General features: G+C 37.6%; 1 protein-coding gene and 1 pseudogene across 1 annotated transcript; both read left to right on the forward strand.

Moving 5' to 3' along the window:
• The first annotated feature begins 4212 nt into the window (after positions 1-4212).
• On the forward strand, positions 4213-5195 carry LOC123853909 (olfactory receptor 2T29-like; annotated as a pseudogene).
• Positions 5196-8175: 2980 nt separating this feature from the next.
• On the forward strand, positions 8176-9135 carry LOC123853912 (olfactory receptor 2T6-like). Its single transcript, XM_045888749.1, has one exon. The coding sequence runs from the start codon at positions 8176-8178 to the stop codon at positions 9133-9135; it is 960 nt and encodes a 319-aa protein (XP_045744705.1).
• Positions 9136-20925: the final 11790 nt, after the last annotated feature.

A 20925-nucleotide genomic window follows, 5' to 3' on the forward strand; every position in this document is an offset into this window, starting at 1 on the left:
CAGATGCATTTTGTGTTTATTGTTCTTATTTATTTTGTAGCTATTTTAGAATTCTGCTTTAAATCACATTTCTATTTTTGTCTCTGAATAGACTGACTGTGACCTCATTAATTGTAATTAGGTTTAATTTTGTTTTGATTCATCTTTAATATCTGATAAAGATGCTGGCTGTGAACAGCAAGATAAAGTAGTAAACAGTAAATTGGAGTCAGAAATATCTTAGCGCTGTTCAGTTTTCCTCTCTGCATCTCAGTTCCATGAACAATTAATTGCTATGTTCATTAAAGCAGGTAACATTTGGGAAAACAACTAAAGCTTTCTATGATAAATGGCAAAGACCCTCTTAAATACTACTTCCTATCCTCTGAAATATAAAGCAGATAGTAGAAACTTTAAGGAGATGAATTTCAAATTGGAAAAACATGTACTGGATACAAATTAGATAGATTTCTACAAAAAGCTCTGCTTAATCAGGGTTAAAATAAGAAATATACATATACATGTATATATATATTACTTAAAGTTTATATATTTTTATAGAATAATTATATATGTATATAATAAGTATATATAATACATATACACATATATTGTAAGACAAGACATTATCCTTACCTCTTTTTTTATGTATGTAGAGCAAATGAAGAAATAGTGTGTAGAGGATAAGCTGGACCCACAGCCAGTATGGCTTCAAAGTCTGGGTTCCAAAATGATGCCCCTAGCTATCCAAGGGTTTGGTCATTGGTGAGGACCATAATCTTGTTTTGGGGGATTTGTGGCTTACTCCATACAATCACAGTGCCTCACAATGTGACTTAATCTTATGAGAAAAAGGAGGTTCAAGCATTTCATATAGATTTTCCCCAAATTGTGTTGAAGTTACTTTTTATTTATTTTATTTTTCTTTTTTAAATTTTATTGTATTATGTTATGTTAATCACCATACATCATTATTTTTTTATGTATTCATCCACGATTCATTGTTTTCGTATAACACCCAGTGCTCCATGCAGTATGTGCTGTCCTTAATACCCATCACTGGGCTAACCCATCCCACCACCACCCTCCCCTCTAAAACCCTCATTTTGTTTCTCAGAGTCCATAGTCTCTCATGGGTTCATCTCTCCCTCTGATTTCCCTTCCTTCTCCTATGTCCTCCAGGCTATTCCTTATGTTCCACAAATAAGTGAAACCATAGGATAATTAACTTTCTCTGCTTGACTTATTTCACTTAGCATAATCTCCTCCAGTCCCATCCATGTGGATGTAAAAGTTGGGTATTCATCCTTTCTGATGGCTAAGTAATATTCCATTGTATATATGGACCACATCTTCCTTATCTATTCATCTATTGAAGGGCATCTCAGCTCTTTCCACAATTTGGCTATTGTGGACATTGCTGCTATGAACATTGGGGTGCATATGGCCCTTCTTTTCACTACATCTGTGTCTTTGGGGTAAATACCCAGGAGTGCAATTCCTGGGTCATAGGGTAGCTCTACTTTTAAATTTTTGAGGAACCTGCACACTTTTCCAAAGTGGCTGTACCAACTTGCATTCCCACCAACAGTGTAAGAGGGATCCCCTTTCTCCACAACCTCTCCAACATTTGTTGTTTCTTGCCTTGTCAATTTTTGCCATTCTAACTGGTGTAAGGTGGTATCTCAATGTGGTTTTGATTTGTTTCCCTGATGGCTAATGATGATGAACATTTTTTCATGTGTCTGTTAGCCATTTGTATGTCTTCTTCAGAGAATTGTGTGTTCATATCTTCCGCCCATTTTTTTATTTGATTATTTGTTTTTTGGGTGTTGAGTTTGAGAAGTTCTTTATAGATCTTGGATACCAGCCCTTTATCTGTAGTGTCATGTGCAAATATCTTCTCCCATTCTGTGGGTTGCCTCTTTGTTTTGTTGACTGTTTCCTTTGTTGTCCAGAAGCTTTTTATCTTGATGAAGTTCCAAAAGTTCGTTTTTCCTTTTGTTTCACTAGCTTTTGGAGAGGTATCTTGAAAGAAGTTGCTGTGGCCGATACTGCCTATGTTCTCCTCTAGGATTTTGATGAATTCCTGTCTCACATTGAGGTCTTTCATCCATTTTGAGTTTATCTTTGTGTATGGTGTTAGAGAATGGTCGAGTTTCATTCTTCTGCATGTGGCTGTCCAATTTTCCTAGCACCATTTGTTGAAGAGACTGTCTTTTCCATTGCAAGTCTTTTCCTGCTTTGTCGAAGATTACTTGACCATAGAGTTGAGGGTCCATATCTGGGCTCTCTATTCTGTTCCATTGGTCTATGTGTCTGTTTTTGTGCCAGTACCATGCTCTGTTGGTGATCACAGCTTTGTAATATAGCTTGAAATCAGGCAATGTGATGCCCCATGATTTGTTTTTTTCTTTTTCAATATTTCCTTGGGCATTCGGGGTCTTTTCTGATTCCATACAAATTTTAGGATTGTTTGTTCCAGCACTTTGAAAAATGTCATTGAAATTTTGATCAGGATGGCATTGCAGGATGATGATAGCATAGACATTTTAACAATGTTTATTCTTCCTATCCATGAACATGGAATGTTTTTCCATCTTTTTGTGTCTTCTTCAATTTCTTTCATGAGTGTTCTGTAGTTCCTAGAGTATAGACCCTTTACCTCTTTGGTTAGGTTTATTCCAAGGTACCTAATGGTTTTTGGTGCTATTGTAAATGGAATCGTTTCTCTAATTTCTCTTTCTGCAGTTGCATTGTTAGTGTATAAGAAAGCAACTGATTTCTGTGCATTGATTTTGTATTTTGCAACATTACTGAATTGCTGTATGAGTTCTAGTAATTTGGGGGTGGAGTCTTTTGGATTTTCCACATAAAGTATCATGTCAACTGAGAAAAGAGAGAGTTTGACTTCTTTTTTGCCAAACTGAATACCTTTTATTTTGTTGTTGTTGTTGTTGTTGTCTGATTGCTGTTGCTAAGACTTCTAGTACCAGGGCCTGATCGATTCCCTGGGGAATTCTACCAAACAGTCAAAGAAGAAATAATACCTATTCTACTGAAACTGTTTCAAAAAATAGAAACAGAAGGAAAGCTTCCAGACTCATTCTATGAGGCCAGCATTACCTTAATCCCCAAACCAGGCAAAGACCCCAACAAAAAGGAGTATTTCAGACCGATATCCCTGATGAATATGGATTCCAAAATCCTCAACAAAATCCTAGCTAATAGCATCCAAAAATACATTAAAAGGCTCATCCACCACGACCAAGTGGGATTTATCCCTGGGATGCAAGGGTGGTTCAACATTCACAAATCAAACAATGTGATAGAACACATTAATAAGAGGAGGGAGAAGAACTATATGGTCCTCTCAATGGATGCAGAAAAAGCATTTGACAAAATATAGCATCCTTTCCTGATTAAAACTCTTCAGAGTATAGGGATAGAGGGAACATTCCTCAAGTTCATAAAATCCATTTATGAAAAACCCACAGCAAATATCATCCTCAATGGGGAAAAGCTGAGAGCCTTTCCCTTAAGATCACGAACACATCAAGGATGACCACTCTTGCCACTATTGTCCAACATAGTACTAGAAGTCTTTTTTTTTATTATTATTTAAATTCAATTAGTGAACACAGAGTACATCATTAGTTTTTGATTATAATGTTCAATGATTCATTAGATTGTTCTCTTTTTCTGGGGTATTACTGACATATAACATTCTACTAGTTTCAGTGGTAGAAGGTAATGATTTGATATTTTTGTGCACTGTGAAATTATTTTTTCTGAAATAGAATATACCTTGAAGAGTTTTTAAAATCTCAGTTGGATTCTTAGACCAGAGAGGTTAATGATATTTGGATATCTACAACAAAGATTCTAGAAGGGTATATACATATATAATTTTTTTTTGCATTTTGATTCATTTTTTGTGTTTGCTTAAGGCAACTGCTAAACTAAACAAATTTACATGCTTATTGGTAAAGGATACTATAGCAAAAGGTAAGCTCACAATGCAATGAACAATGTAACATCACTATATGGTAAATTTATAGAATTATAGGTAATTTGTAATCTCTAAATCTACAGGACCATGGATTTTTTTCCTGCTAGCATAACTGGGTTCTCTTTCTCTCTTTCTCTCTCAACACATTCATTTCAAGGGGTGGTGTTTCATGATTGAATCATTAATCCCAAAGCTTTCCTAGGTTGCCCCAGTGAAATATCATGGAGAACACCTACTGGCTGGCTAACTACACTGGGAGATCAGATTTCATCCTGGTGGGAATCTTCAGTGAATCAAACACCCAGCTCTCCTTTGTTTGGTCATTTTTGTGGTTTTCCTAATGGCCTTGTCTGGAAACACCATCCTGATTCTACTGATACATTCTGATACCCACCTCCACACTCCCATGTACTTTTTCATCAGCAAGCTATCTCTCTTGGACATGATGTACATTTCTGTTACTGTACCCAAGATGCTTATGGACCAAGTCATGGGTATGAACAAGATCTCAGCCACAGAATGTGGGATACAAATGTTTCTCTATGTGACACTAGGAGGTTCAGAATTTTTTCTTCTAGCCTCCATGGCCTATGACCACTATGTGGCCATCTGCCATCCTCTCCATTACCCTGTCTTCATGAACCATCGGGTGTTGCTCCTCCTAGCATCTGGCTGCTGGTTCCTGGGCTCAGTGGATGGCTTCTTATTCACTCCCATCATCATGACCTTCCCCTTCTGCAGATCTCGGGAAATCCATCATTTTTTCTGTGAAGTCCCTGCTGTATTGAAACTCTCTTGTTCAGACACTTCTATCTATGAAATTTTCATTTACCTGTGCTGTGTCCTCATGCTTCTCATTCCTGTGACAGTCATTTTAGGCTCTTACTACTTTATCCTCATCACCGTCCATAGGATGAACTCAGCAGAAGGCCAGAAGAAGAACTTTGCCACTTGTTCTTCCCACATGACTGTGGTCATCCTCTTCTATGGGGCTGCCATTTATACTTACATGCTCCCCAACTCCTACCATACACCTGAGAAGGACATGATGGTATCTGTCTTTTACACCATACTCACTCCTGTGCTCTGGACATACAGAAGCCAAATAAAAAACCATCTCCTCCCCACTCCTCAACACACAATCCATTCAGCCTGTCTAAAATTAACAAGCAAAACTGTACAATCATGTTTTAATTTTTGTTGAAAGATTAGGAAAAAGTTAGAGAAAATATTAGATTTCTAGTTAGCTTACTTGTATTTTCCATCATTTGTACATGTTTCCCACTTTCCTGAGTCAGGTCTCCAATTCACTCTGTTGAGACTGTTCCTCTAAGCACCTCTCTTGTAGGCATTTTGGCAAAACTCTACTCCTCTTCTAAATAATTACATGAGGAAATTATTTCTGGGGTGTGGGGATGAAGATGGGAAAGCAGAATCTACCCCAGAGTAGATAATGACTCAGAGAGAGGCAGCCAGTCCTTTGAGTGGATCATTACTTGTCAGCCTCCTGTAATTTGGTGGGCAAAACTGGACAGATCTTTCCAAACCAGGTAATGACTAGTGTCCATCTTTTTATTTGTCAACATTGTTGAGAGGGAATTATTTTTTCAGCTTCAAAGTATATTAACTAACTGGAATTAAAATTTAAAAAAAAAACCTCAATAAAAGTAAATAGAAAGAAAAAAAAGTAAATTTGAGCCAGGCTATGTGGGGAGTTTGCAGACACCTTCAAATTATTTTTTTAAATATTCTGGTTGTTCATGCAATGGTAATTATTACCTAGTGTCTTATTCCTCAGTGATTAATCTGAAAGTGAAATTTAGAAATGATAATCTTTCTGGAATGAGTTTTTCCAGAAACTAGTTTGCACAAGTCCCAACCTCTCACTGAGAATTCCCACAAATGACAATCATTAGTGTGATCAAGAAGAATGTTCTGAAAGTCTATCATTTTAAGTAATTTGGAAGACAGTGCATGGAAGGATTGGGTAGTATGTGTTCCATGGGTTGTAACTAAGAAATGAAATGTTCCCACAGCAACAAATTGTGAGTATTCATAACACCAGAATAATCCCCCTACCATAGTAGCTTATGCTAGATTAGCAATTAAATATATTTAACTATATAATTAAATATAATTAATATATAATTAAATATATATTAACATTTGCATAAATAATATGATATTTAATCATTACAGCAACACATAGGGTTTCTGTGATGACCTTTTTTTTTTAAAGATTTTATTTATTTATTTGAGAGAGAGACACAGCGAGAGAGGGAATACAAGAGGTGGAATGGGAGAGGGAGAAGCAGGCTTCCCGCGGAGCAGGGAGCCCGATGCGGGGCTCGATTCCAGGACCCTGGGATCATGACCTGAGCCGAAGGCAGACGCTTAACGACTAAGCCACCCAGGCGCCCCTGTGATAACCTTTAATAAGGATAGTAGAACTGACACCATAAAGACCCCTTACTCCAAACTGCTGTTCCTGGCCCAGGACACTGCCTCCTAATTCCACACACATATAGCTGCATCACCTGCCTCTTTCCACGGTACAATAGCTCAGTACATGCAATGGGTAAAATAATTTTCCAATAATTGAAAAATTATATTTGGCCTTGGAAGAATGGCAAAACTAGTGAAGAATTTTGGGGAGGATTCTCTTATTTTCATTCTATATAAAAGATGCAAATATACTACCAGTAGGAGGATTCTCTTATTTTCATTCTATATAAAAGATGCAAATATACTACCAGTAGGAGGATTCTCTTATTTTCATTCTATATAAAAGATGCAAAGATACTACCAGTCCTTATACTCTCTGAGACCTTGCAGGATATCCTGTTGCCCTTTAACCTATGTAGTACTTCATGTACCCTTTTTTCGGGTATCATGCCTAAGGCTTATGACTGACCATATCAGGATGCTCTTGAGAGTAAAGCAAAAGGGGAGGAACACATGCTAAAACAACTGGGATCCTGGGACAGGAGGCACAACCAAGACTGCCCCAGAATTACCTGGATGGGAGTTCCCCTCTTGTAAATCTTACCAAGTCCACAAAAATGCAAAATCAAGTGGAAAAAAATCATTAGCTCAGATATACAAAAGGGAAACAAACAAAAACAACAGAGTGAACGTTTGTTTAAATTCTCAAAAAATATTACAAGTTGTCAACTAACCTCAATTCTGCTGATAATATTTAGAAAATAATTTGACTTCCTTACCTTGGCATACATGCCTTAAAATCTGACCTCTGGCAACTCACTGCCCTCTCAATCACAAGGCTCTGCTTGAACTATCCTGAACATTAGCTCATTTCTGCCTTAGGGATTTTAAATTGATATTCATTCTGCAGAAACACCTTTCCCCCAAATCTTCACATGGATTCTCCTTTGCTACACTTCATTGCTTATGTTAAACTTTTCCTCATAGTATTGATGAGCATTATCCAGAATCATCATTGTCCTTTATTTGCTTACTCTCTTTATCTTACAACTAGAGCCATAAGTCACATGAGACACCTCCTCTTTTGTTTATAATAGTATCCATAGTGTGTGGAACACAGGAAACTCTCCATAAATAAAGGTTGGAGTGTGAATGATTAAAAAAATCAACAAATGAGTGAAGAAACAAATAATGTTGATTAATGATCAGATGGACAATGTTGTAATCCAATTTACTATAGCTCATAATTTTCAGCTGTATCAACAACTTAATAGTTATTTCTAGATGAGGCTGATCACTTTTATAGTTGTGACAAAAATTCTCAACTCAATAAAACATCTTAATAAATTGTTTGGTTATTTGAACTAACTCGATTGTTTTGCAGTCATATCCATGTTTCAGATAAAGGAAGTCAACTCCAGATGAAGAAGACTCTCTGGGGCTCACATGTTCTGCAGTAATAACTAAACTCCCTTAAACCAATCATCAGTTGCCAAATGTTCATTCATCTTCATGCCACGGAGACTCAACTTTCGAATTATTCTTCAACAAGAAGAAATATCCAAGAACGAAAAAGTTGCAAATATACCCTACAACATATACACACATACTAAAGGCTTAATATTAGTTATGTAAATAATTTTAATTTAATAATGCTTCTATAATAAGACATATTATATACTGGAACTTTCATTAACACCCCACTTATTTCCTTATACCCCCAGGTCCAACTCAACACCATGGGTGGAGACAATAAAACCTTTTCAAGTGACTTCACCCTCACAGGGCTCTTCACTCAAAGTGCAGCCTCAGCCTTCCTTTTCAGCATCATCTGTGTCATCTTCTTCATGGCCATGATAGCTAATGGGGTCATGATCTTCCTGATTCACATAGACCCTCACCTCCACACCCCTATGTACTTCCTGCTCAGCCACCTCTCCTTTATTGACATGATGTACATCTCTACCATTGTGCCCAAGATGTTGGTCGATTATCTTGTGGGCAAGGGGACCATTTCCTTCATTGCCTGTACAGCCCAGTACTTTCTCTACATGGGCTTTGTGGGGGCTGAATTTTTCCTGCTGGGACTCATGGCTTATGACCGCTATGTGGCCATCTGCAACCCCCTTCGCTATCCTGTCCTTATGAGCCACCGGGTCTGTTGGGTGATCGTGGCCAGCTCTTGGTTTGGTGGTGCTTTGGACAGCTTCTTTCTCACCCCTATCACCATGAGTCTCCCATTCTGCAGTTCCCAAAAGATCAATCATTTCTTCTGTGAAGCGCCCACCATGCTGAGGCTGGCCTGTGGTGACAAAGCTGCCTATGAAATGATCATGTACATATGCTGTGTCGTGATGCTGTTGATCCCCTTCTCTGTGGTGATTGCTTCCTATGCCCAGATTCTCATCAGAGTGCACCAGATGAAGTCAGCAGAAGGGAAGAAGAAGGCCTTTGCCACCTGCTCATCACACATAATGGTGGTGGTGGTGTTTTACGGGGCTGCCCTATACACATATATGCTTCCCCAACCCTACCACACACCGATCAAAGACAAGGTCTTCTCTGCCTTTTACACCATTCTCACTCCTTTGTTAAATCCTCTCATCTACAGCTTGAGGAACACAGATGTAACCGGGGCCTTTAAAAGGGTTTTGGCAAGATGTCAAAGGGATCCTGGTGTGTCAAGGGAAGGATTCTGAAAGTCTAAGTCATCCACATCTGCTCAGGGGTACATGGGTGCTGTTATTCCGGGTTATACCGTGGGTAATATGAAAAATGCATTCAGCAACTGCCAATGCCAATTACGTTGAAAGATGCATCAGCACTACTTTCATCAAAAATGTGAAACCAATTGTAACATTCACACATGAATAATGCCAAAATGCCTAAATACCGTTGATGTTTATTCCTTCTTTGTGTCCACCCATTCTGTTACTGGACTCAGTGGGTACCTTTCCTCAGTGAGTGTAAGCCAATTGTACATCCAAGGCTTACACTCAGTCTGGTGTGGAAGCTTTTGTTTACTTACAGTAAGCAAGCAGAACACTGGAGATATTTCCTAAAGCAGTGTCTCTCCTGGGGATAGTGCAGTTAGCTTTTATTCAGTATGCAGAGGAGTCAGAGTCCAGAAGATCGCATATACACTAGGGAACTTACATATATCCTATTACTTAGGCATTCTAGTTTTACTGTGCATGCTTAGCATATACCACAAGTTCAAATAATGGCCTAAGCTCTAACCCTGAGAGGAGATTTTAGTATTATAATGCACTAAAGTTAACTGTAGAGCAGTCTCAGGGGGCTTCTGCACATGCTTCAACTCTGACCTGTTTCAAACTGGTTTTGTGTTAGATTTCATATCTGTGCATGTCATGTCCTCTTATAAAGGTGTTGGTGCTTTGCCTTTTCATGTGGTTCTTCTGAGTTGGGTTCCTGAAAAACATCTTATAGAAATAACTTTACATACCACCTGGAGTGACCCTTTATGTTGGTTACAATTCCAGTTATTATCTCATACTATTTCTCTGATTGTAATTAATGTATATTTGATCCCAAATGTCTGGTTAATATTATATACTCTGCTCACTTTCAGTGTTCTCACAAGAATTAGTGATTTTTATTACGCTGTTTAAATGGTCCACTGGTGGAGTTTATAGAAGGGTTAGGTGTGCATACATTTGAAAGATATTTAAAAGATACTAAAATATCAAAACACTTCAAAGGGAATACTTAAATAGGCTCAGATATTTAGAAAATCCAAACATCCTCTCTTTGAATAGCAACTGAAAACATTCTTCCTTTAGGTAAATTTGGAGCTGGAGAAAATAAACCGTGCACTTTTGCAGAAATGCAGATTAATCCTCTATAGGTCAATTTTATGGTGTTATATTTGTTAAATGGTAAATAGTTATTACATCAGAAGACACTGAGAGATGGGAGAGAAAAAAAGTGCTCCATTAATTCATAAATTCAGTAATCCTTTTTAAGTCTTCAATTCACTAAGATTTTTTTTAAAAGATTTTATTTATTTGACACAGAGAGAGAGGGAACACAAGCAGGGGGAGTGGGAGAGGGAGAAGCAGGCTTCCCACAGAGCAGGGAGCCCGATGAGGGGCTCGATCCCAGGACCCTGAGATCACGACCTGAGCTGAAGGCAGATGCCAAACGACTGAGCCACCCAGGTGCCCCAAGATTATTTTAATACTGTTTTTCTCATTTAACTTTATTTTTTAATTTAAATTCAATTAGTCAACCAATAGTACATCATTAGTTTCAGATGTAGTGTTCAATAATTCATCGGTTGTGTATAACACCCAGTGCTCATCACATCAAGTCTCCTCCTTAATGCCCACCAGACATTTACCCCATCCCCACCACCCTCTCCCTTCTATAATCCTCAGTTTGTTTCCCAGAATCCAGAGTCTCTCATGGTTGGTCTCCATCTCTGATTTCTTCCCATTCAGTTTTCCCTCCCTTCCCTTATTTGTTCTCCACGCTGATCCTTATATTCCACATATGAGTGAAACCAGATGATAATTGTCTTTCTCTGCTTGACTTATTTCACTTAACAAAATACCCTCTAGTTCCATCCATGTAGATGCAAATGGTGGGTATCCATCCTTTCTGATGGCCCAGTAGTATTCCATTGTATGTATGAACCACATCTTTTTTATATATTCATCTGTTGAAGGGCATCTCAGCTCCTTTGACAGTTTGGCTATTGTGGACATTGCTGTTATGAATATTGGGGTGCATGTGCCCCTTCTTTTCACTATATCTGTATCTTTGGGGTAAATACCTAGTAGTGCAATTGTTGGGTTGTAGAGTAGCTCTATTTATAACTTCCTGAGGAACCTCCATAATGGGGAGTGAACTGATCCTGAAAACTGGGCATTTATTTCAGCTCCATTTTTTTTCTTTTTCTTTTCTTCTTCCTTTCTTTCTTTCTTTCTTTCTTTCTTTCTTTCTTTCTTTCTTTCTTTCTTTCTTTCTTTCTTTCTTTTGAAGTGAAGTGAAAGTTTATTAAGTGAAGGTGAGAGCAGAAAGGAAAGAAGAAGCTCTCTAGAGTGAGAGGGGTCCCAAGTGGGTTGCCATTGAGGGCTTCTAGTGACAGTTCGTTATTGAGAACTGACTGGGAAGCTTGTGGCCTTGAGTTTCTGGTGCCGCCTCGGTTTGAGTTTAGACTATTGCTACAGTGTAATCATGGAAAATGGCCAAACTTCAAAGAATTAAGTCATTAAGGATGTTATCCATAGTTCAGCTCCATTTTTTCAAGAAATTCTGTCCATCATTTAATGTCAAGACACCCAATTTCTGTTTCTGTGAAATTTGAGCTAATATACGTTTTTCTTTGTAAGATTTTAAAGATTAAATATGAAAAATGTAACAAATTCTAGTATTATTTTAGCTATTCTTAACAAATGTAATTGCTTTTCATCTTCATTATATCTGTGCCTTTTCTCTTTTACTTACCCCAGATTCCATTTTCTATTCTTCACATATATAAGCACACTCCCTTGTTAAGTATGCTAAGGTACAAAAGACTGATAATGGGTAAAATTAATATTCCAACTACAAGAATTGAAAATAAATTTTACTAGGGCAATTAGAAAAAGGATAAATGGGCATACTTTCAAAATGTAGCAATTAAAACAATAAGGATATAGCACTACACACCTATTAGAATGGCTATAATCCAAAATACTGACAATGCCAAAAACTGGTGAGATACAATAACTGTCATTCATTGCTGGTGGGAATGCAAAATAGTACATCTACTTGAAAAGACAGTTTGGTGGTTTGTTACAAAACTAAACAGAGCCTTACCATACAATCTGGCAATTGTATTTCTCATGATTTATCCAACTAATTTGGAAACTTAAGTTTACACAAAAACCTGCAAGTGAATGTTTATAGCAGCTTTTTTCATAATCACCAAAAACTTAGAATTAATAAAAATATCTTTAGTAGGTGAATGGACAAACTACAGTACATTTACACAATGAAATATTTTTTCTTTTTTTTATTATGTTATGTTAATCACCATATATTACATCATTAGTTTTTGATGTAGTGTTCCATGATTCATTCTTTGCATATAACACCCAGTGTTCCATTCAGTACGTGCCCTCTTTAATACCCATCACCAGGCTAACCCATCCCCCCACCCCTCTCCCCTCTAGAACCCTCAGTTTGTTTCTCAGAGTCATACTCTCTCATGGTTTGTCTCCCCCTCTGATTCCACCCCTTCATTTTTCCCTTCCTACTATCTTCTTTTTTAAAAAACATATAATGTATTGTTTGTTTCAGAGGTACAGGTCTGTGATTCAACAGTCTTACACAATTCACAGTGTTCACCATTGCACATACCCTCCCCAATGTCTATCACCCAGCCGCCCCATCCTTCCTACCCCCCACCACTCCAGCAACCCTCAGTTTGTTTCCTGAGATTAAGAATTCCTCATATCAGTGAGGTCATATGATACATGTCTTTCTCTGATTGACTTATTTTACTCAGCATAATACCCTCCAGTTCCATCCACGTCATTGCAAATGGCAAGATTTCATTCCTTTTGAAGACTGCATAACATTCCATTGTATATATATACCACATCTTCTTTCTCCATTCATCTGTTGATGGACATGTCGACTCTTTCAACAGTTTAGCTATTGTGGACATTGCTGCATGTACCCCTTCAGATGCCTACATTTGTATCTTTGAGGTAAACACCCAGTAGTGCAATTGCTGGGTCACAGGGTAGCTCTATTTTCAACTTTTTGAGGAACCTCCATACTGTTTTCCAGAGTGGCTGCACCAGCTTGCATTCCCACCAACAGTGTAGGAGGGTTCCCCTTTCTCCACATCCCCGCCAACATCTGTCATTTCCTGACTTGTTAATTTTAGCCATTCTGACTGGTGTGAGGTGGTATCTCATTGAGGTTTTGATTTGGATTTCTCTGATGCTGAGCAATGTTGAGCACTTTCATGTGTCTGTTGGCCATTTGGATGTCTTCTTTGGAAAAATGTCTGTTCACGTCTTCTGCCCATTTCTTGATTGGATCATATGTTCTTTGGATGTGGAGTTTAATAAGTTCTTTATAGATTTTGGATACTAGCCCTTTATCTGATATATCATTTGCAAATATCTTCTCCCATTCTGTCGGTTGTCTTTTGGTTTTGTTGACTGTTTCTTTTGCTGTGCAAAAGCTTTTTATCTTGATGAAGTCCCAATAGCTCATTTTTGCCCTTGCTTCTCTTGACTTTGGCAATGATTCTAGGAAGAAATTGCTGCAACTGAGGTCAAAGAGGTTGCTGCCTGTGTTCTCCTGTAGGATTTTGATGGACTCCAGTCTCACATTGAGGTCATTTTGAGTCTACTTTTGCGTGTAGTGTAATGAAATGGTCCAGTTTCATTCTTCTGCATATGGCTGTCCAATTTTCCCAACACCATTGTTGAAGAGACTGTCTTTCTTCCATTGGACATTCTTCAGCTTTGTCAAAGATTAGTTGACCATACAGTTGAGGGTCCATTTCTGGGCTCTCTATTCTGTTCCATTGATCTATGTGGCCGTTTTTCAGCCAGTACCATAGTGTCTTGATGATGACAGCTTTGTAATAGAGCTTGAAGTCTGGAATTCTGATGCTACCAGCTTTGCTTTTCTTTATCAACATTCCTCTGGCTATGCGGGGTCTTTTCTGGTTCCATACAAATTTTAGGATTTTTTGTTCCATTTCTTTGAAAAAAGTGGTTGGTATTTTGATAGGGATTGTATTAAATGTATAGATTGCTCTAAGTAGCATTGACATCTTCACAATATTTGTTCTTCCAATCCATGAGCATGGAATGTTTTTGCATTTCTTTGTGTCTTCCTCAATTTCTTACATGAGTATTTTATAGTTTTCTGAGTACAGATTCTTTGCCTCTTTGGTTAGATTATTTCCTAGGTATCTTATGGTTTTGGGTACAGTTGTAAATGGGATTGACTCCTCAATTTCTCTTTCTTCTGTCTTGCTGTTGGTTATAGGAATGCCACTGATTTCTGTGCATTGATTTTATATCCTGCCACTTGACTGAATTCCTGTATGAGTTCTAGGAGTTTTGGGGTGGAGTCTTTTGGGTTTTCCACATAAAGTATCATATCATTGGCAAACAGTGAGAGTTTGACTTCTTCTTTGCCGATTCAGATGCCTTTTATTTCTTTTTGTTGTCTGATTGCTGTGGCTACGACTTCTAATACTATGTTGAATAGCAGTGGTGATAGTGGACATCCCTGCCATGTTCCTGATCTTAGGGGGAGAGCTCTCAATTTTTCCCCATTGAGAATATTTGCTGTGGGTTTTTCATAGATGGCTTTTATGATATTGATGTATGTACCCTCTATCCCTATACTCTGAAGAGTTTTGATTAAGAAAGGATGCTGTACTTTGTCGAATGCTTTTTCTGCATCTATTGAGAGGATCATATGGTTCTTGTTCTTTCTTTTATTAATGTATTGTATCACGTTGATTGATTTGAGGATGTTGAACTAACCTTGCAGCCCAGGGATAAATCCCACTTGGTCGTGGTGAATAATCCTTTTAATGTACTGTTGGATCCTACTGGCTAGTATTTTGGTGAGAATTTTTGCATCCATGTTCATCAAGGATATTGGTCTGCAATTCTCCTTTTTGATGGGGTCTGTCTGGTTTGGGGATCAAGGTAATGCTGGCCTCATAAAGCGAGTTTGGAACTTTTCCTTCCATTTCTATTTTTTGCAACAGTTTCAGACGAATAGGTATTAATTCTTCTTTAAAGGTTTGGTAGAATTCCCCTGGGAAGCCATCTGGCCCTGGGCTTTTGTTTGTTGGGAGATTTGTGAAGACTGCTTCAATTTCCTTAGTGGTTATAGGTATGTTCAGGTTCTCTATTTCTCCCTGGTTCAGTTTTGGTAGTTGATAGATCTCTAGGAATGCATCCATTTCTTCCAGATTATCTAATTTGCTGGCCTAGAGTTCCTCATAATATGTTCTTAGAATTGTTTGTATTTCTTTGGTGTTGGTTGTGATCTCTCCTTTTTCATTCATGATTTTGTTGATTTGGGTCATTTCTCTTTTCTTTTTGATAAGTCTGGCCAGGACTTTATCAATCTTGTGAATTCGTTTAAAGAACCAGCTCCTAGTTTGTTTGATCTGTTCTACTGTTCTTTTAGTTTCTATTTCATTGATTTCTGCTCCGATCTTTATTATTTCTCTTCTCCTGCTGGGTTTAGGCTTTATTTGCTGTTCTTTCTCCAGCTCCTTTAGGTGTAGGGTTAGGTTGTGTATTTGAGACCTTTCTGTGTTTCTTGAGAAAGGCTTGTATTGCTATATACTTTCCTCTTAGGACTGACTTTGCTGCATCCCAAAGATTCTGAACAGTTGTGTTTTCATTTTCAATGGTTTCCATGAATGTTTTTAATTCTCTTTAATTTCTTGGTTGACCCATTCATTCTTTAGTAGGATGCTCTTTAGCCTCCATGTATTTGAGTTCTTTCTGACTTTCCTCTTGTGATTGAGTTCTAGTTTCAAAGCATTGTGGTCTGAAAATAGGCAGGGAATGATCCCAATCTTTTGGTACTGGTTGAGGCCTGATTTGTGACCTAGGATGTGATCTATTCTGGAGAATGTTCCATGGGCACTAGAGAAGAATGTGTATTCTGTTGTTTGGGGATGGAATGTTGTGAATAGATCTGTGAAGTTCATTTGGTCCAGTGTGTCATTTAAAGTCTTTATTTCCTTGTTGATCTTTTGCTTAGATGATCTGTCCATTTCAGTGAGGGGGGTGTTAAAGTCCTCCACTATTATTGTATTGTTGTCAATGTGTTTCTTTGCTTTTGTTATTAATTGCCTTATATAATTGGCTGCTCCCATGTTAGGGGCATAGATATTTACAATTGTTAGATCTTCTTGTTGGTAGACCCTTTAAGTAGGATATAGTGTCCTTCTTCATCTCTTATTACAGTCTTTGGTTTAAAATCTAATTTGTCTGATATAAGGATTGCCACCCCAGCTTTCTTTTGGTGTCCATTAGCATGGTAAATTGTTTTCCACCCCCTCACTTTCAATCTGGGGGTGTCTTTGGGTCTAAAATGAGTCTCTTGCCGACAGCATATCAATGGGTCTTGTTTTTTTATCCAATCTGATAACTTGTGTCTTTGATTGAGGCATTTAGCCCATTTACATGCAGGGTAACTATTGAAAGTTATGAATTTAGTGCCACTGTATTGCCTCTAAGGTGATTGTTACTGTATATTTTTTGTGTTCCTTTCGGTCTATGTTACTTTTAGGCTCTCTCTTTGTTTAGAGGACCCCTTTCAGTATCTCTTGTAAGGCTGGTTTCATGTTTGCAAATTCCTTTATTTTTTGTTTGCCCTGAAGCTTTTTATCTCTCCTTCTATTTTCAATGACAGCCTAGCTGGATAGAGTATTCTTGGCTGCATATTTTTCTCATTTAGTGCTCTGAATATATCCTGCCAGTCCTTTCTGGCCTGCCAGGTCTCTGTGGATAGGTCTGCTGCCAATCTAATATTTCTAACATTGTAGGTTACAAATCTCTTTTCCTGAGCTGCTTTCAAGATTTTCTTTTTGTCTCTGAGACTCATAAGTTTTACTATTAGATATTGGGGTGTTGACTTATTTTTATTGATTTTGAGAGGGGTTCTCTGTGCCTCCTGGATTTTGATGCCTTAAACAATGGAGTATTATACAGCAATAAAAAACTGAGCTATTAAGCCATGAAAATACAGGAAGGAGTTTTCAATGTTTAGTACTAAGTGAAAGAAAATAGTCTGAAAAAGCTACATGCTATATGATTCCAGCTATATGACATTCTGGAAAAGGAAAAACTATGGAAAAAATAAAAGATTAATGATTGCCAGGGGCTAATGGAGAGGAAAGGATGAATAGTCAGAACACAAAGGGTTTTAGGGCACTGAATCTATTCAGTATGATGCTGTAGTGGGAGTTACAAGACCTTATGCATTTGTCAAAATACATAGAATAGACTGAGTGAATCCTAATGTAAACAATAGGCTATAGTTAATAATAATGTATGAAATTAGTTCTTTAGTTGTAACAAATGTACCACACTAATACAAGTTGTTAATAATAGGGGAAAGGGAAAGAATATACAGCAATTCTCTGTACCATCTGCTAAACTTTCAGTAAACCAAAAAAACCAGAATATCATTTTACTAATAAAAAAAACTTCTTACAAACCATATAACCCTCTGATACTGTACTTCACTGAAGAAATCAGGGGCACCTGGGTGGCTCAGTCAGTTAAGCATCTGCCTTCAGCTCAGGTCATGATTTCAGGGTCCTGGGATCCAGCACCACATTGGACTCCCTCCTCAGCAGGGAGTCTGCTTGTCCATTTCCCCTTGCCCCTCACCCCCTGCCTGTGCATGTGCTCTCTCTCTCTCTCTCAAATAAATAAATAAAGCCCTTAAAAGAAAAGAAATCCTTAGAAGCTGTCACCAAAATATAGTAGAGCTTGTAGAAATAAGGTGGAGTTGAGCATTAGATGATAAAATCTCATTAATCTTATTAGCCTTTTTTTTAGGATTTGGCCGTGAGCATTTGGGGGATGGGGAACAACAAGGCTAATATATTTTGGAAATAAAAGTTAATTAGCATAATATGAACCAAATCCTATTTTGTTTCACTTGTGCTAATGGTAGCATTTCCTTGGAACTCTGCATTCCAGGTCAGGATCCTTTCTCCTCCTCAATATGTAAGAAGGTACTGGTAATGCACAATCTGTGTGTAGAGGATAAATAAATGGTCTATATTTCCCTGTGCTCTGTATTCTTCTCCACACTAGGAGAGAATAATATTTCAAAAGAAAGCTGCTACTGCAGGAGAAATCCCTCATTAGAGTGTGTGGCATGGTTTTCTTCTCAGAGTATATTTTGTCATTCATTATAAGTCTCAAGCACTAAAAGTGTTATGTATTTTAGACAATCATAGCTGTGCAAAGATAGTAGAAAATTTTGAAGTCCTTTAAAGAAATGTGAAGCCATTCCTCCACTTGTGAGCCATCCAGCCATAGGTTCAGAAAAATCAGGTTTAGCATCAGTGTTGGAACCTATGGAAAATGTCTCAGAACTTTGTGTTCCCTCTGATAGAAACCCACAAGCAAAAGGTGTAACTTGTGTTCATTAAATAATTAGTAATGACTGAAAGAGTGGTTCGTTTGGCTCTCAGTTCTGCTAGTCATTCACTCTGTCACTTAGATGACTCTGCTTCTTCAGCCTCAGTTTCTCCATAAATGAATGAGCAATATTCTTGCAGATATAATTGCTGATTCCTTCAGAAAGAAATTACCTTGACAACAATGAGTAGTGCACAGACCCTTGCAGCAACTACAGGAAAAACATGACGAAAGTTCTTAAATTTTGGTTTCTATTCTGATATTTAGAATACCATGAACATGTTTTGCTAAAAATATGTACTTATATATAGCAGATATAGTGATTTTTGTCATTAATTGGTGTCTCTAAGAAGCACAGGATCATCCATGGAAAGGAGGGAGGGTGAACCGATTGAGGACTATGGTGGGACAAGGGAGCCACTGGTCTTCCAGGATCTGCCCAAGGGCCTGACAATCAATTAGCACTCTGTAAATGATGCCCAAAGGAAATGTGGGGAATCCTTCATACAGGAGAAAAATTCAAGAGACTAAGTAATTCTAGAGGAAATCTTGTCAATGACTGATAAATGGGTTCATGTCATGTGCCAATTTCAATGACTGCTCTTGGCTTCCTAGATTTCTGTGTTGAGGATTTTGTCAAAAAAAAAGGCTAGAGTTAAGCTTTGTAAGAAGAGTGATGCAATCTCATTAACCAGGATGGACATAGGCTAGATCCTGGGGAATGAGTCCCACGGTTTAGGTACCAAGTACAAATGCCCTGTATTTGTGATTACTGATCTTGTTCAAACTGATCATTACAGAGGTAAGGAAGCAGAGTACAGCAAGCTGTATTAGGTTACACAATTTGCTGTCAACAGCAGCACTGGCACAAAATTCAGATCTCTTGCTTCAAATGTGTTTATCTACAGACCTATTTTTGCTGATGAGCAAATGCAACAACTGTTGACAAAAAGTGTAATGTGTCTATGAGATGAAGGAGCACAAATGCATGCACACACACACACACTTTGTAAAAAATGGTTGCCAAGACAAGGAAGAAGTAAAATTTTCAGTTTTTGCAGATGACATTATACTCTATATAGGAAACCCAAAACATGCCACCAAAAATGCTAGAACTAATAAACAAATTTAGTAAAGTTGCAGGATACAAAATAAGCATACAGAACTCTGTTGCATTTCTATACAATAATGAAGCTGCAGAAAGAGAAATTAAGGAATCAATCCCATTTACAATTGCACCAAAAATTACAAAATACTTAGAAATAAACCTAAGCAAAGAGGTAAAAGACCTGTTCTCTGAAAACTATAGAACGCTGATGAAATAAATTGAAGATGACACAAAGAAATGGAAAGATATTCCATAGTCATGAATTGAAGAAAACACATTGATAAAGTCTCTATACTACCCAAAGCAATCTACACATTTAATGCAATCCTTACCACAATATCATCAGCTTTTTCACTGAGCCAGAACAAACCATCTTAAAATTTGTATGGAACCACAAAAACCCGAAATAGCCAAAGCAATACTGAAAAAGAAAAGAAAAGCTGGAGGCACCACAATTCCAGACTAAGTTATGTTACAAAGCTGTGGTCCTCAAGGCAGTATGGTTCTGGCACAAAAACAGACAAATAGATCAATGGAATAGAATAGAAGACAGAAATGAACCCACAATTATATGGTCAATTAATCTGGAACAAAGCAGGAAAGACTAACTAAGGGGGGAAAGACCATCTTGTCAACAAATGGTGTTGGGAAAACTGGAGAGCAACATGCAGAAGAATGAACTTGGACCACTTTCTTTCACCATACACACACACACACACACACAAACTGAATTAAAGACCTAAATGTGAGACCTGAAACCATAAAACGCTTAGAGGAGAACACAGGCAGTAACCTCTTTGACATCAGCCTTAGCAACATTCTAGGTATGTCTCCTGAGGCAAGAGAAACAAAAGCAAAAATAAACTATTGGGACCTCATCAAAATAAAAAGCTTCTGTACAGCAAAGGAAACAATCAACAAAACTAAAAGGCAACCTATGAATGGAAGAAGATATTTGCAAATGACACATCTGAAAAAAGGGTTAGTATCCAAAATATATAAAGAAATTATAAAACTCAAAAACCAAAAAATTAATAATCCAATTAAAAATGGGCAGAAGACATGAATAGACATTTTTCCAAAGAGGACATCCAGTTGACCAACAAACACATGAAAAGATGCTCAGCATCACTCATCATCAAGGAAATACAAATCAGAACTATAATGAGATATCATTTCACACTGGTCAGAATGGCTAAAATCGAGAA

The sequence above is a fragment of the Mirounga angustirostris genome, unplaced genomic scaffold (genome assembly GCF_029215605.1).
Source record: "Mirounga angustirostris isolate CCGP_5_RB_7025 unplaced genomic scaffold, mMirAng1.0.hap1 SCAF_7, whole genome shotgun sequence".
Classification (NCBI taxonomy): domain Eukaryota; kingdom Metazoa; phylum Chordata; class Mammalia; order Carnivora; family Phocidae; genus Mirounga; species Mirounga angustirostris.